This window comes from Taudactylus pleione, unplaced genomic scaffold (assembly GCF_031769625.1).
Source record: "Taudactylus pleione unplaced genomic scaffold, aTauple2 ptg000225l, whole genome shotgun sequence".
NCBI classification, from domain to species: Eukaryota; Metazoa; Chordata; class Amphibia; order Anura; family Myobatrachidae; genus Taudactylus; species Taudactylus pleione.
In genome coordinates, this window is record NW_028284627.1 from 615,126 (window position 1) to 633,067 (window position 17,942).

Consider the following 17,942-nt stretch of genomic DNA (forward strand, 5'->3'; position numbering starts at 1 on the left):
TACCGTTATTACAAACATGATGAATCTCAGCGTTTTCAACTCTACCCATGGTCAGGACAAAATCCTATATACAAAATTATAAACCATATGAACAAGGTATTCATTGTTAGCTTTCCCTGGCAGGTTTGTAAAAAGAAAAGTGACCCCCCCCCCCCAATACATTACAGAGAGCTGCAGCTCCTATGACATTTATTAGACTGTGTCCTTGCAGAGTCTTATACTGTATAGGTAAAACAAATAAATAGAGAAAGCCCTAGTCTGAGTTACTGTGACATCACTGACCCAGACCTTGTATAGGGAGTCGGGAAATCCCGGCAGGGGCTTGGTAAGTATCCATACCCTTCACCCTCTAACCGTCCCTTCCTGCATCCTAACCCTAACCCCCATGCAGCCTAACCCTAACCCTCCCTGTTAGTGCCTTAATTTAACCCTCACCCCTTAGTGCCTATCCCTAACCTCCCTGGTGGTGCCTAAACCTAACCCCCCTTGTCCACAGCCTAATCCTAACCCTCCCCCACACTGCAGCCTAACCCTAACCCCCCCAGTGGTGCCTAAACCTAACCCTCGCCCCCCCCACCACAGCCTAAACCTAACCCATCCTGATATACTTTACGCTCGGGATGCCGAATGTCAGGATTACCGTGTCGGCATCTCAAGTGATGTCGGGACTCCGGCGCCGGCATCTTAACTACATCCTTTCTATAGGAACCCACCAACCTACACAGTGTATTTCTTCACAGCAAGTTTGCAAATCTGTCACTCAATCTCTGCCTGCCTGGATAGAGAAGCACATCCATCCTAATGTGCAGTAGAGGAGTGAAAGATAACACAATGGAAATATTTAATTAAGTAGAAACAATCCAGTAATGTAGAATGCTAGTTAATGTTGCTTATTTCATCGTCACTTAATTTCTACAAAAGCAGGTGAAAATGAACATTTTCACCTGCTTTTGTAGAAATTAAGTTTTTGGGCCATTCATCAAAAAAGTAATGCAGGAGATATCACAGCTATCTCCTGCTTAGCTTTCTCTCCCGGAATGGCCCACTGTCCCCATACACTAGTATGGGGACAGAACTTCATCAAGCTCTGAAAATACAATATTTTCGGAGCTAGACTGCAGGAGCATTCGCCATCTTCAGATGGCGTTTGCTCCCACAACCCGCTTCTTCCCTATTGGAAGGAGTCCCGGGTTTGCGAAGAGAAATCCTTTCATATCCCTCGGCCCCTGTACGGCTCCTTCTGCCGGATGCCGGAGCTTTTGTGTGCCTGCGTGAGCTCTAGGTCAGGAGAAAGGAGCAGTGAAAAGACTCAGGGAGACAGCTGATTTCGGATCAGCTGTCTCCATGCCGGAGCTCACTGCGAGTATGAATGTTAATTATTGGGGTCCGTTCAGACACCGATAATTAACATAGTGAATAAAGCCTAAAGGTGCCCATCCACTAGATGATTTAATTGAGCGATTGAACGATAACGATATCGTTATCGTTCAATCATTCATAAATCGTTTGCAAATCGTTTGCAAAAATATCTAAAATGACCAGCGATGCACGCTCCCGCTGGTCGTTTAGACATCTATCATCGGACAGCCTGACGATAATGTCAGGTTCAGCATGTTTGCTGATGATTGATGTTCCTACACTGAACAACTGCTCGTTCAGTGTAGGAACATCAAAGACTGACACATGACTGCACGATTACAATGTCATAATCGTGCAATCGGTTTGAGGTCTGCTAGTGGATGGGCACCTTTAAGAGAGAGATAAAGTGGAGAAGTTGCACTAAGCAACCAATCAGCTTCTACCTGTCATTATCTAGCACAGTCTTTGAAACGACAGTTATGGAGCGTATCCACTACCTGATCTTACCAGGCGATTGAACAATAATGACGTCGTTATCGTTCAATCGTTTCAAAATCTGGCACAAATCGGGCAGTTTAATGTAAAAAACGACCAGCGATGCGTCCGCCCGCTGGTCGTTTTTGACATCTATCATCTCCCTAACATGCTGGTCAACCTGACAACGTCAACAGGTTGCCCATTTTCGTGGAATGAATGATGTGCCTACACTGAACAACTGAACGTTCAGTGTAGGCACATCACAGACTGTGAAACGACTGCACGATTACAATGTCGTAATCGTGCACTCGTTTCATGGACGCTAAGTGGATACGCACCGCTAGACGCCGATTTGTTGTTTTGGGCAACTTCTCCGCGTTACCTCTCTTCAAAACTTGATACATCTCCCCTACAAACTGTTATGGAACCTTCTGTCTCTGTCAATGCAGGTGCAATAGCAGTCTGACGAGTCCTGGTCATGTGGCCTAGAGTATGAGTTGGGACTTGGAGGGGTGCATTGTGCAAACTCTCAGCATAGACAGTAATTCTCTCCATAGTACTGTACTTACTGTACCTCCTTTCCTTTACCTAATCAGTTTTTCTCTACTTGGTGCTTATTGACCATCTATATTTGTCAGTAACAATGATGGAGGAAGGAGTGAGTACAATGAATACACAATAAGCACACTGGTATAGTCAGGCTGAATGACATATACACCGTTCCTCTGTAATAACTCACTGAGACAACAACAAACATATTTCTCACACACTAAGATTACCCCCCAGAGGTATTTGAAATCTCCTTTGAGAAAACCAACAGCTAATTAGAGTATACAAAGAAATTTTAAATGCAAACAAGATGGAATGTTTTTCTTTTTTCCCATATTTATCCCTTAAGGTAACATGATGCAGGTAAACTAAACCTCACCAGTCTTAATAACAAAGAGTTCAGAGTTTGGAGCTAAGCAAAAAAAAAAGAAAGTAACCATGAAACATTGCAAGGGGTGCAAATACATTTTGTATGTGATGGCCTACTACATTAGCCTACCATGCCTGAGCCATGCTGATTTGATTGGTTGCCATCAGTTACAGTCCACTGACGTGCAGTGTTTCCTCTATTTGCATATGCTAATTTCCTTCCCTCCTCAGTGCTGCTGCTGAGCTCCGGTGCCTGAGTACTTCCTGGACTGGTCATCTGGTTGTCAGAGGTGTCCATCAGAGCTCAAGGCAGTGAGGCATGCCTCCATTAGCTCTTTTTATCTGTGTTTTATTGGCTGCTTTGTCTGAGCTATTAGAGCTGAGGCTGAGCTCTTATTGCCTCATCTCTCGTCTCTCCCTGTATTTCCAGGGAGTGCTGATATATATTTGGTGAGTTTTGCCTATAAAAACGATCAGAATTATACAAAGAAGATATTTGTAAGTTCTAAATATCGTCTTTGTATTATTCTAATCATCTTTATAGTCAAAACTCTGCAGTCTGACAGGGCGTACGAGAGGGGAGGCTCTGCCTCACATGCCTACCCTGACTGCATGTCCCTGTTACAGACCCATGTGACAGTTTTCTAAGGAAAGCCTAAAGGTGCCCATACATCAGAGAGGGGTTTCCGCGATCCTCCAAAGCAATTGGAAATGCCGATCTGCCGGGTGGAAACGCTGGCCGGCCACCATCGATGGTCAGCGATCCAATTTTCCATGTTAAATGTCCCCGATTAGACAATCACAATATTTTTTTGATCGCGATCGTCAAATCGGGAATATCCAACCTGTTGGATTTCTGTGATCTTGCGATGCCGGGTTACAGCATCACGGGATCACGGCAATCCATCGCAGATGTAAGGTGCCCTTCAGTCTGTTGCTGATTGTATTCAGATTTCACATAACTGCAAAGTAATATATATATAATATATATATATATATATAAAAGTAAAGCAGTTATGATGCATTTTTGCAAAAAGTCTAAATAATATGCAGATTTAACAACTTAAAGTACAAAATAGGCACATGTATAATGTCAATTTGGGCCAGGTGAGGTGTGAAGATTTATTTTCTTTTTTGAGCAAGGGTGTGGGGAAAGGGGGGGAATTGTTTGTATTATTATTACCAAATATATTGCTTTAATTGTTTTAAGAATACAGTATGTTTACTTTTGTCCTTTAGTTCCTGCAGAAGTGGGCTTTGGGATTGCAGCAATGATGACTGTCCAGGTGAGTAGTTACAGAGGCAGACATTTATTTCGATGTATATTCACCACTAGATGTGTCATAGACAATCAGATGATCACTGTAAAAATGCAGAGAGGATTATCACAGAGGATATTACCATATAATGAACGATTCACTTAGGCTCGCCTCACAAGAGTAAGGGGCTTATGTATAAAGCTGTTTGATACATACAATTATGCAGAAACTGAAGTTTCTGCATAATTTTATGTATTGCTCCTATGTACTAATAGCACAATGCAGGATGTTTCACAGAAATCTCCGGCAAAGTGCTAATTAGCGTTGCAAATTGCAGTCCCCATTATTATCAATGGGGACTATGAGCTGACCCCTATGTACTAAACTAGTTTAGCCCCGGTAGTTTACACCATTTTCAGATGGTGTAAACTACTATAAGCCTATGGAGGCTCCAGGGGCAGGAGAGAGATCTTTTAATCTCTCACCCGCAGCTCCTGGCCAATTCCGGAAGCTGACACTGTGTGCCAGCTCCCCCCGTAGTACATAGGCGGGATATTGTTATTTATTTTTATTAAAAATTAAAATATCCCCAGCAAGTTAGGTACATAATAATCACGCCAGTAACGCGATTTTGAGTACATAGACCCCTTAGTGCATACATATCCGCACTTACGGTAACCATTGCCAGAGTTTCTGCGCTTCGCCCCGCTCCCACCTAAATGAATTGACCCCAATAATGTCACTGTGCTAAGTACTCATTATGTTCCATTGTGTTTGTGTTAGAAACTGATGGGTCTTTAATACAATACTGCATACATTACATACAGTGCATACAGTATAACTCTCATATGTGGAAAATCAGGACGTTTTGGGCCATGACCCCAATGTACCTACAAGGTCACACCCCATTTGACTGTGGCTAACAACATAAAAGCAGAAGCCGTAGTAAATAGGATAAGTTAAAGTTAAGTAAACGCATATCTTATGGTCCAATAAATGCACACAAATAAGGGCCTGAGTTAGTTTGGTAGCTGGAACATTCCCTGCTCTATATCTGTAATTTGGTGTAACTATCCGCGTTATAATCTCCCATGTAAGGGGCAAAACGTCACCCTCATCTGACCTCCTGACACTTGTCTTTTTGTATGACTGATGAAACTAACAAGGTCAGGACCACTTTCCATTTAGCTTTCCCTTTGAATGATAAACAGTTTGACCATAATGTAAGAAGCACTTTTGTAATGATAAACTTTTATGTGTGAATTCACTTTTCCCCTATTTCACAGCAAATGTTTCCACTTATAGAGCCAAATCCCTTCTGGGTGTTTTTAGCTTTGATGCGTTGTTGATAATTACACACATTAAATTAACTTCATTGTTTTTAAACACAATTTAGTGTTCATGTGCATAGATTATATCGCCACTGAGGAATTCCTAAAATAAGTTTTAAAAGAGCCCGGGTATAGTCCAGTGTTTAAAATGTCCAGGTTATTTTATTAGCCTCTTCCTTCTGGGTTGGGTATCGGTTCCCGGCAGTGGGATGCCGCCGGTCAGAACACAGACAGTCAGAATCCCGACACCCGTAGGTATGTATACTACCGCTAACCCTAACCCCTACCCTAACCCTCCCTGCCCGGTGCCTAAACCTAACCTCCCCCTCCCCACACCCTAAACCTAACGCTTCCCCCTTAGTGCCTAACCCTCCCCCTACTGCCTAACCCCTAAACCTAACCCTCCCCTAATCCCTGATCAGGGCCGGCACTAGGCTGTGCTGCACCCAGCGCCGTCCTGTGTTGCCGCCCCTTCCCTCCTCCGCTCCCTCCCTCCCCCTGAGCTTAAATATGTACTATAGTGCTGGGAGGGAGGTGGACGTTTCCTGCGCCCTCCGGAAACAGTAGCGCTCCGGGCGATGGACCGGCTTGCCCGTGCCTGGAGCCGCTACTGTCCCTGATACCGGTGGTTGGGATTCCACACGCCGGGATGCTGACTACATTCCCTTCTGTACAGTATATCCCAAATCCCTGCCATTGTTGTTCCCAATTAATGGCACTTTGATTAGTAAGGTGGGCTAGACTAGGGTCAGATAACCCTTTGGTATTTAGTTTAGCTAGTCTGCTGGTCATACTCTCCCTAGTTTTGTGGGTGGGGCGAGAACTGGTATTATTCAATCAGATCGCCAGAATGCTTACAGCAGCACAAAGTATTTCAGCTGCTATATGTGCTGATCCTGTGGGAGGCAATAGCCTGGCCACTGCTGTGATAGTGTAATTGTATACTGTATAACAGTGGTTGTGTCAGACTCAGAAGATACGTTGGGGCAAGCGGGAGCCAGAGCCTAAATAGTGGAATGGGCAGGGTCCCCCACAGCACAAAGCAGCAATGTGAGGTAAAACACACACCTCTTTCCACTTTTTTAGTAATATCTTTCATTTATATGGTACCAAGATATTCCAATGAAAGATTATGGGGTCTATTTACTAAGCTGTGTTAGGAGATAAAGTGAACGGTGATAAGGTACCAGCCAATCAGCTCCTAACTGCCATGTGACAGACTGTGTTTGAAAAATGACAGGTAGGAGATGATTGGCTGGCACCTTATCACCGTTCACTTTTATCTCCTAACACAGCTTAGTAAATAGACCCCTATGTTTTGAACAAAGTGAGAAGATAGATTAAGGTCTTTTACAATGGAGCTTATCATCGTGGGCCTAGACTGTGTAGCACCTGCAGAGATGTATCAAATCTTCCAATAAAGACAAGCAAAGACATTTCCCATAGCAACCAATCAGCTTCTAGCTATCATTTTATAGCTATTGATAAATGATAGCTAGAACTTGATTGGTTGCTGTGAGGAGAACTAGCACTCTAGTCAGCAATGAGCTCAAGACCTTATTGCTGCAATCTGGAAGTTGGGGGATTGTCTGCACGGATGGGGGCATGGCCAGTTTAGTGCAGGTTTCTCAATCAACATGATAAAACCACCTAATAGTAACATGTATTTGTTTCCCCATTTTTCAGAACTTCTTTTGCAAAAGGTTTTTAGATAAGCAATCCTATATTTGTTACTTATTTGTTTTTGTTTTGTTTCCCTTTCTCAATCCTTCTTGTTTAGGGGAATGTTTCGTCACCGGACAGTCTCACTTCAAAAGTTTTGACAACAAACATTTCACCTTCAGTGGGATCTGTCATTACTTACTGGCCAAAGACATGACGGACAATGTGTTCTCTGTGGCTATAGAGACAGTGCAGGTAACATACCAGACCATATTCTGTGTTTCTGTTATAGCACTTTTCTCTGATAACTAGTGAACAATACATGTAGGGCACCTATTCCTGCCTATAAAAATGGTTCTCAAACCTAATCCTTAAGAGACAGGTCATGATTTAAGATTTATTGCTGTTGACACAGGTACGATAATTACTTCCTCAGCAAAATAGATTATCTCTCATGTGCATGATTAGAGAAATCAAGAAAACATGAGCTGTTGGGGGTACATGAGGATTGAAGTTAGAATCTCTGCCCTAGAATACAGTGCTGAATTTTGTCCAACATTAGTTGTTATTTCCAGCTGACAATGAAGTTCAGGAGTGGATAGGATGTTATATAGGTCCCCAGGAGAAGGGGCACAGTTGTGAAACATGATGCTACAGTAGGTAACTGCCTGTCCCCAAATATAACCCGCCCTCTACTTATACAAATCTGATTCCAGTAAGTCTGGCTACTCAGGTCAACCAAAGTCTCAAATCAGTTTCCATGAGCATGCTGCAATACAGATGTTCAGTGTTAAATAGTGTTGTTAAAAGATTAATGCCCACTGTTTGAGTCAGATTTCCTTTAGACGTGGCATTATGTTCGGGCTAAGTTTTCAGTTATATACACAAATGTATTTTTTTTTAATGCTGTGATATTACTCTGGGTGGGGGAGATGGAGTGGGTAGAGGATAAGTGTCAGGGCTAGTTAACAATTTCCAAACCCTAAGTGTCACGGTCCTGCGGGCTGACCCTCAAGATACGCCAATCTGAGAATCGCCGCCCGTGACTTTTACAGGTTACCTCAGCACATGTGGTTCACTAAACCTGGTAACTGCCACCAGCAGAAGAAAAATGTAATGCTAAAGCATAAGGTGAGCATCTACTCTCACCTGTATACACAATTATCAATACTTAGAGAAATAGGTAACATGAGCCATATGAGGCCTTGGGTCATAAAAACACAGATCCAGAACTAGAATTAATGTTTAATTCAAGAATATCTTCAAATCTTATGTACAAGAAGTTACAAAGAATATAATAATGTTAAAGAGAATCACAGTTACTCACACTTTCCATAAAATAAAATAAAATAACAAACCACTCAGATCACGTTGGATTAAATGGTTCTAGGATGAGGCTATCCTAGTGACGAATTAGGGATCATCTGTATCCTTTGATAGCCTCATGCAGAATGAACAAAGGGCAGGGGTTGAGTCACATATTTATGCCTGCTTTTCCTGGCACCCCCTCACCCCCTGGGGATGATTTTAACCCTTTTCAGCTCAGAGTGGATTGTCTGGCTGAAGCTCAAGGTTTCCTGGCCACATGAGCAGGGGTCCTTCAATTACCCATTCAGCTCTCTTTGAAGTTGGGAAGCAGGCTGAGGTCCATAAACATGCCCAGCGACTAGGTGAAGAAATTTACACCTCCTGAGACCGAGTGTCTCCCTGTGTAAACAACTATTTTTTGATCACTGTTCCCAAACTGAACACAGGGCTCTTAATGACTGTTTTATCAAGGGTCTGGCCAGCTGTCCTATAATTTCCACAGACATATTTATTTTATGCCCTATACAGTGAGACAGGTTTATGGCTGACTCAGGAAGACAGACATTTCTATAACCTCTCTTGCCCAGCTTCAAAAGGCTTGTCATCTTTCCACTCACAAAGGATGCTACACAAATGTACAAGGGAAAATTACATGTTTTTACCAACACAATATCATGTGCAGTTATGCCCATGCTGATGTGAAATGAGCTTTTCTGCTACACTAAGGAACTCTAAATCGTAAGGACAGATAAACTGATGGCAAGTTCATTAGCTGGATTAGATTCCTTTCTTACATGAAATGGTATCCACAGACCTATATACACTGTATTACAATGCATTATTGGAATGATTATTTCAGGGACGTAGTCTGAATTATGGGGTCAAATAGGATTATTCTTCCCACCATGAAGACAAGTTGTCGGTTAACTTCTTGGGATTTGACATTTCCTTCCTCTGGATCAACACAGCTACAATTTATAACAATTGAAGTTTCAATCTCAAAAACTGTGTGGCCCCAATGACATTATCTAAACAAAATATTACTTTATATGAAAATAGCAGGGGGCTATGCTCAGCAGAGGTCGAGTTGTCTCTTGAGTATATATGAGTGGAATTTATCATATGCCGGTTTTCCCAGCGGGTTTGAAGCCAGATAGCCAGATTTATTATATACTTTAGTGGTTTGTAGGGTTAAAACTCAATCGCCGGCATTGTGTGGCGATGTGCGTCGATATCAAAGACCTAAATCGCATGCGGTTTAAGCCAAACCATACGCGTTTATGACCAGCCAATCAGGAGTGATCTCTTGTTGTTAATAATGAGAGACTGCTCCAGGTTGGCTGCTCATCTTATAACTCAGGGGTCCACGTCCACCTAACAGTTCATGTTATCCAGACCACCTGTGGATCAGTAGAATGTGTCTGGTAGAAATGAAGGCACCGCATCTGTGACAAAATGTGACAGTAATGACTACACCTGTGCACTAGATAGGTGGTATGGAAAACATGAACTATTAGGGGTCCTCAAGAACCGGGTTTGCCATTCCATAAGTAGACATGCTTGCCGAAAGTTAACTCTTTTGCACCTGGAAGCTCTACCAAGAGGCCCACTACGTGTGGACAGTTTTTATTTATTTTAAACCCATTGCACTAGGTCAGATCAAGATAAGAAGATGAAAGGTAAGTAGTAAAACCACTACACTACACTACAGCAAATATGTGGGATGGCCAATGCATATTAATATTATGACAGGGAAAATAATTTTATTATAAATAAAGTAGGCACCAGATTGTATGTATAAGAAAGGGGGCACCAGAATATATATTTATGAAAGGGGGCATCAGATTATATTTTTATGAAAGGCCGCACCATATTGTATGTGTAAGAAAATGGGACACCAGATTATGTATGTATGAAAGGGGGCACCATATTTTATTTATTAAAGAGGAAACACAGCTTTCTTTTTTTCGCCCTGTTACCCACCAGAAAGGGGTACTAGAAGGATGCCAATGGCATTTAGCTGGGCATTGTTCGGAATCCCCCTCTAGAAGGCCTAGACCAGGGGTAGCCAACCTCAGTCCTCGAGAGCTACTAACAATTCACGTTTTCCAGATCACCCAGCTGGGTTTGGAAAGGGATCTCACCTGTGTTTAGCGCCAGGTTCAAAAGGGTTCACTTGGATGGCGTATATTGACTTCTATGTGGAAAACCATGTGGCATAATGTGGTTACTGTTTAGCGTTTATATAAATTCATTTGTTTCCATTCCAGATCATTTAACAAATGTTGCTTGATACATTGCAGGTGACATTAGTTGCTGCTGTTGCATCAGAGAATACACAAAGCTCTTTGTAAAAAGTTTGATACTATGTAGCCGTATAGCCTGGGATCAATCTGTAGGCATAGTGTATACGTTCACTTACATAAACATTACAGAATATTGGAAAATCTATTGAATAAGGCGCCGATATGGCAGCATGTACCATGAATGCTTTCTCTGACTTTGCTTATAGAGACGTGACTGATCTGGTATCCCACTATGATACATAAACAACGTTTTTCATGTTTGATGTCAGGAGGACAATTTTAGATGCTGTCCATTGTCTATATTACTATGATAGAATGCTAAAAATATGTACAATTCATATTCATTTATTTTACAAAATGATAGCAGTATTTATTTTACTAGGAATAGTATGGTTTAAACTGACTGCTTTATTATGATATACTTTTTATTTAAGATGTCATTGTTAGGACTATAACAAGGGTGGCGGACCTCTGTCGCCACCCAAGGGGCAAAGGCAAAGGAGCTGCCCTACTGGCTCCCGCCTCACTGTTCTAATTTGCAGGGTACCTGGAGAGGCCAGGAATGCCGCAAGCCGCGTCCTTCTGACATCAGGTTCCCTGCTACAGCATTGCTTATTTTTTTATATGAAAAGCTTTCAGTCACAAAGGGTCACCATGCCTCTCAACATTTACTATGATGGAATTGGGACATGAGAGCCCCCGAAAATCTAGAGTTGGGAGTACCTACTTTTGCACGGATGCACACGTTTTTATGGAGAAGCATTTGGATTTTTAAGCAAAAATGACAGAATCTGACGGGTGCATCTTAAGATGCATTTAAGAGGTCTATTTACTAAGCCTTGGATGGAGATAAAGTACCAGACAATCAGCTCCTAACTACCATGTCACAGGCTGTGTTTGAAAAATGACAGGAGCTGGCTGGCCGGCACTTTATCTCCATCCACGGCTCAGTTAATAAAGCAATAAGGGGTCTATTTACTAAGCAGTGTTAGGAGACATAGTGAAAAGTGATAAAAAAGTGATAAGGTGCCAGCCAATCAGCTGCCAACTGTCATTTTTCAAACGCAGCCTGTGATATGACAGTTGGGAGCTGATTGGCTGGCACCTTATCACTTTCTTATCACTTTTCACTCTGTCTCCTAACACTGCTTAGTAAATAGACCCCTAAGTCACAAATGAGGTTGAGCTGGACAGTATTAAGGGGTGGAGGGAGAGGGGGGAGTGAATGCAGTTATTGGATCTAAGCTGCTGGTAGGATGGGCTGATACATTTTTGAGTGACATTTACGTCTGTGCTGTGTTTCTTGAGAACTGCGGGCAGCAGGCTCACACCTCAAAATATAGTGATCAAGTCAGGATTTATTTATATGTGAAATGCTGGACAGACCAGGAAGCCACGTGATTTTGAACATGTTTGTTCCATCTGGCTTTTAAAGTCAGTATATTGCGATTGTGCGGCCCTCGTAATAATAACTAGATAGATTTTTCAAGAACATCTTTACTGCATTCATCTGCCAGTGAGCACAGTGAAGAACAATGTATCACAGACAAGTTTAAAGTTTTGCAAGCTGTACTACAAGTGGGAGGCGGGGAAGGAAAATGAGAGGGAGGGAGAGAGAGAAAGAGGGTGACAAAGACAACAACCAGCTGCTATGGGCTAACATTCCACAGCCTCCTGATTACCTTATACACAGCTTCCTCTTGTGGCCCACAGCGGTATTGCAGTATTACTAAATGATTACATTATTGACATAACACTGTGAATTTAGCTTCATTTTTTCTTTAGACTTCAGAGATACATGTTTTCAGTCACCCAAATCTTTTGCACCGAGGATAGGGAAGGTGCAAGTGATAACTGATGATGATGACGGACAATGAAACCCAGCATATGGATACGGGTGATGCAGTCACATAGATATGTCCAACACTCAGCACACGTGTGAATATCTGCATTCCGTTCTGTACACGCAAAGTGGGTGCAATCATTTGCATCTTCCCTAAAAGGAGAAAGACTCCAACATCCAAAAAGACTAACATCCACAAACCCATGGTGGCAAAGCTCTTCAGACTACCCTTGACCACAAGTCTACAGATAGGTCCCTTAACTCTGCCCCAAAACTTTGGTTTTCCTAATAAGATGTGTTCAAGGAGAGTTGGAACCATACCACTCACCCTAGGTCTTTAGGGACAGGGCCCTTACATACCAGCTCTTTATGACTCAGAACCAGGGACAGACAGACCCATAGGTGGACAGGGAAAATCCATGGTGGGACACAATGCCTGAGAGAAACCATCCTCCTCGCTTATGGGTCAGGTTCCTTAAATAATACATTGTTACTTTATTAGTGGAACAATTACTTGGCTGATATGGATCCCTGCCGCTGCATTTTTCCTGGTGGGCTCTTCATGCCTCAGTCCGACACTGCTCAGAACGTATAGAGTTGGCTTATTGCCCTTATTAGGAATGTGAATTTCCCTAACTCCTCCCACTGCTTTAATGAGTCTGTGTCTATAGCATCTCATATGCTGCCCTGAATAATTTATGCTGCGCTGAAGACACCAAACAAGGCTGAAGCAGGCTGTTAGTAGGTGTAGATGGTATGCAGTCGGGAAGCCGGCGGACGTAAGACCGATAGCCGGCTTCCCAACTGCTTTATCCCGGCGAGGGTTAAATGACAGGCATCTAATTCTAGACACCTGTCATTTTACCGACGCCGGGAGACCGGCGCCCGTCATCCGGATCAAAGTGATGCCGGGCGCCGCTGTGGGCAGCCGCGCGGGTGGGGTTAGGTTTAGGGCTTAGGCATCCCCATGGGAGGTTAGGGTTAGGCTGGGGGAGGGAGGGTTAGGGTTAGGCACCCCCGGGGGGGACTTAGGGTTAGGCACCCCCCCGGGGGACTTAGGTTTGGGCGGCGGCGAAGGGGGGGTTAGGTTTAGGCACTTAGAGGGGGGATTACGGTTAGGCACTTGGGGGAAGGTTAGGGTTAGGCACTCCTAAGGAGGGTTAGGGTTAGGGGGGTTAGGTTAGGTTAGTTGACACTTACCTGGGGACGATCGGGATTTCCAGCTGCGTCAGCCTGCCGCTGTCGGGATTTGAACTGCCGGACTTGTGTCCAGTGGTAATTCGTATGTATTCCGTGTAGATGTCCTGGCTCTTCATAAGACCAGGTTGTGCTCTAAAACCACAGTGGGAGAGGCACTGACTTAAAGAACTTCCATTTGCATAAGTTGATCTTCATTTATATATGACATTGGGAGGGAAGGTCCTCAACAAGAAAAGTCACACAGTTGATTTGATTACAGTTCATTGTTGATTGTAGTTCACAAATTCAGTAAATACAGTATTTGATACTTTCTGAATTTACTATGGCACTCAGGTTCAATTACAGTAGTACAGTGAACTTCTAATACCAGATTATCTGCATCATTTTCTCACTATCAGGCTAATGGTGTTGTGTGTATTTAGTGTGCAGATGACCCGGATGCTGTATGCACCAGATCAGCCTATGTCCGTCTCCTGGACATGCATAATACAACCATTAAACTGAAGCATGGTGGTGGAGTCTCAATGGATGGACAAGACATCCTCCTTCCATTGCTGCAAGGTAATTACATATCATCATACTATTAAATTGCATGATATTGTATTATTACATTTAGGGGTGTATTTATTAAAGTGCAGGTTTTTTTTTTTTTTGAAAAAGGGTTTATTGGATTTTTGAGGGTACAATAAACAGAATACAATTGCATAGAAAGAAAGAAAAAATGGCATAGGAGGGTCAAAGGACACAAAAAGGCATAATATTCCAAGCCATATGAGAGATAACACGAACACAGTCAAGCTACGCAGTTATAAATCGAAACAAACCCCTAATGTTTTTAAATGTGGTAAGAGATATCACTATCAGAAAAGAGAAGAGGGAGAGAGAGGCGGAGGGGAACAAAGATAGGGGAAAACAATGAAGTGTTAGTAAGGAAAAATAGGGAAGGAAAGTGGCAGGAGGGGAAGAGTTGGCATGTGGAGTCCCTTCCAAGAGGTCATTCTAAGCTAAGTATGCATCTCCTGATAGGCTAACCAAGGAGCCCACGTCTCCGTAAACTTAGCAACATTTTCATGAATTTGGCAAGTGATATATTCAAGATTATATGTATGCCAAACAGAGCTCTGCAGAGCAGCTAAGGACGGAGGGTCCAGTTTTTTCCAAGAAGATGCAATCGCACAATTAGCAGCATTGAGAATATGTCTAATAAGAGATTGGGTGAGTTTATCACAGCTATTGATAGGACGCGGGAGAAGGGAGAAGGATAAGCACGGGGGAATGGAGATACTCGTGACCTGCAGAATCAACCTATGTACTTTCTCCCAATAGCCTTTAATTTTAGGGCAGTGCCACCAAATGTGAGCCAGAGACCCCTCACCTCCACATTCCCTCCAGCACCTATCTGAGGACTGAGGAAAGATGGCCCGAATCCGTGTAGGGACCAGATACCACCTATACATTCTCTTATATGCGTTTTCCTTGATTCTGACACAAATGGAAGACTTCGCCGTCAGCTCACGAATTTTGATCCATTCTTTAGGATCCAAAGGAACGCCCATGTCTCTTTCCCAGGCCAGTTCGTGCGGCTCCTTTAAGGGCCGGTTTTGACCTAGGAGAAGGTTATAGAAAGTGGAAATAAGCCCTTTAGAGCCGGAACGGAGTAAGCAGAGGGACTCCAAAAGAGAATAAGATGGATGAGACCCTGAGCCAATTACCGTGGTAAAAAGATGACGCAATTGGAGATATTGAAAGAAGTATCTTGTAGGTATTCCTAACCTATCTTGCAGATTGGAGAACTCAGGAAACGGGCAAACAGGAGCAATATCTCTCAAGAATTTAATATCCTTTGTCGTCCAAGGGGAGAAAGATTTAGGATCCAATCCAGGAACAAAATCCCCATTATTCCATAGTGGAGTCATAGCGGAGCGATTCTGAGTCAAGGCAAATGCCCTAAGTGGACAGCTAGATAGTATTTGTGGAAGTTTGGTAGCCCCAAACCCCCCTCTCCACCACGGTAACATAAAATACGAAAGCGGACTCTAGGTTTACGTCCCGACCAGACAACCTGGAGACCATCCGCTGCAAGGTAGCTAAAAAGATCGAGGGGACTCTGACTGGGAGCGTCTGAAACAGGTTCAGAAATCTTGGAAGCACATTCATTTTGATGGCGTTAACTCGTCCAGTCCAAGAAATAAAATGAGCTCCCCAGGTGTTCAGATCTCGACGAATCCTCTCTAAGAGTGGAGGGAAGTTGGCAGCAAATAATTTGTCGTAAGTGTTGGTGAGGTGGACACCAAGATATTTTATAGATCAGGAACACCATCGAAAGGAATAGGAGCTACGCAAACGAGAGATAGTCATGGGGTCCAAGAGTATAGGTAAGACTTCCGTTTTATCCTGATTTATTTTAAAATTTGACAGGCGACCATAGGATTGGATTTCTTCAAAGACCACAGGGAGAGAAGAGATGGGGTGGGTCAAGGTGAGAAGGACATCGTCCGCATAAAGAGCCACTTTATGGTGAGACTGGTCAACTGAAATGCCCGTGATTGTCGGATTGTTGCGAATGCTTGCTGCTAGGGGCTCCATGATCAGGGCAAAGAGGAGCGGCGACAGAGGACAACCCTGACGGGTGCCATTTAAGATATTGAAAGGAGAAGAAGCAAAACCGTTGGCCAGGACCGAAGCAGATGGATTAAAATATAAAGAGGCGACACCATTTATAAAATTCCCTCTGAAACCAAAAGCATGAAGAGTGGATTTCAAGAAGGTCCAATCAACCCTGTCAAAGGCCTTCTCAGCATCTAAGGCCACCACCAGGGCAGAGAGCGACCTCGTGTTAGCAAAATTAATAAGGTCAATGACCTTCCGGGTGTTGTCAAAGGCCTGCCGGCCGGGCATAAACCCCACCTGATCACGGTGGACCAAGGAGGGAATAACACAGGCGAGGCGAGAAGCCAGGAGCTTAGCAAAGATTTTCAGGTCAACATTAAGAATGGATATTGGTCTGTAGCTAGCGAACGAGTCGGGGTCTCTACCTTCCTTATGAATAACCACTATCTCAGTCCTGGTGGTGGCCTCGTCAAACATCCGACCCGACAGAACAGAATTATAAAGGTTCAACAACAGAGGAGAGAGGGAAGGAAGGAATCTCTTGTACAAAGCTGCAGTAAATCCGTCCGGGCCAGGGGCAGAGGAGGACTTCATGGACTTCACCACCAGCTCCAGTTCTTCATATGTGAAGTCTTCATTGAGAGCAGATACCTGTGACGCAGATAAACAAGGCAATCTACATGAAGTAAGATATGTAGAAGTGGCAGCAGAAAGAGAGGAGGGGGAGAGCTCATGATTTTGAATAGAATAAAGCGAAGAGTAAAAGTCCTTAAAGATATTAGCAATAGATTTGGGATCATATTGAGGGGAACCAGTAGGGTCTAGAATTTTTAGGATCCTATTTTTGGTGCACTTAGTTTGGAGCTTACGCGCTAAGATTCTATCTGCCTTATCTCCACGCTCGTAGAATCTTTGTTGCAGCCATTTGAGAGTACGGGACGCCTTTGATGAGAGAAGTTGGTTCAGTTGGGCTCTACTTGAGCGAAGTTGGCGAAAGAATTTATCCTTAGGAAACCTCTGGCACTTCTCTGTTAAGACTGAGATTTTAGCCTCCAGATTGCAGATTTCTAAAGTGCAGGTTTTTAGAAGTGGAGATGTTGCCCATAGCAACCAATCGATCCTAGCTATTATCTTCAAGAAAATTGGTTGCCATGGGCAACATCTCCACTTCTAAATACCCGCACTTTAGTAAATATACCCCTTAGAGATGGTTTGCATTTACTGTACTTGTATATAAATATATATATTGTCAAAAATCCATTATTAAAATACTTACATTTTATTGAACAGCATATTCTCTCCACCATGTATTATTTAATACACACATTTAATTAATATTTATGTAAATGTATATGTATGCTTTTAAATTGCAATGTTAATGAGCTCCAGTGGCAACACTAGGGGGGTGTGCAGACAGTACCAGGTTTCACCCTTTGAGGGGGTGACACAAAAATGCCAGCAGCTCCTCAGTGACAGGGAGCCGGATGCTGCACACTAACATCGGAGTGCAGCTCCTGGCTCCCAGTCATTGAGGAGGAGCTGGCAGTACAGGGAGAGACTCTGGGGGCAGCGCGGCATCTCCAGTTAGTGCTCGGCACATCACCAGAGTGATGAAACCGACCCCAGTGCTGTCACTGATGAGCTCCTTGTAATGTTCATTAGGAGTGTA

General features: G+C 43.3%; 1 protein-coding gene across 1 annotated transcript in view; it reads left to right on the forward strand.

Moving 5' to 3' along the window:
• The window catches only part of VWF (von Willebrand factor), a 304,519-nt gene that overhangs the window by 65,456 nt on the left and 221,121 nt on the right, over positions 1 to 17,942 (forward strand). Inside the window, exons 10-12 of the mRNA XM_088478900.1 lie at positions 3,994 to 4,040; positions 7,125 to 7,261; positions 14,086 to 14,224. Of these exons, the coding sequence (XP_088335026.1) occupies positions 3,994 to 4,040; positions 7,125 to 7,261; positions 14,086 to 14,224 (323 nt within the window). The remainder of the gene's footprint in view (positions 1 to 3,993; positions 4,041 to 7,124; positions 7,262 to 14,085; positions 14,225 to 17,942) is intronic.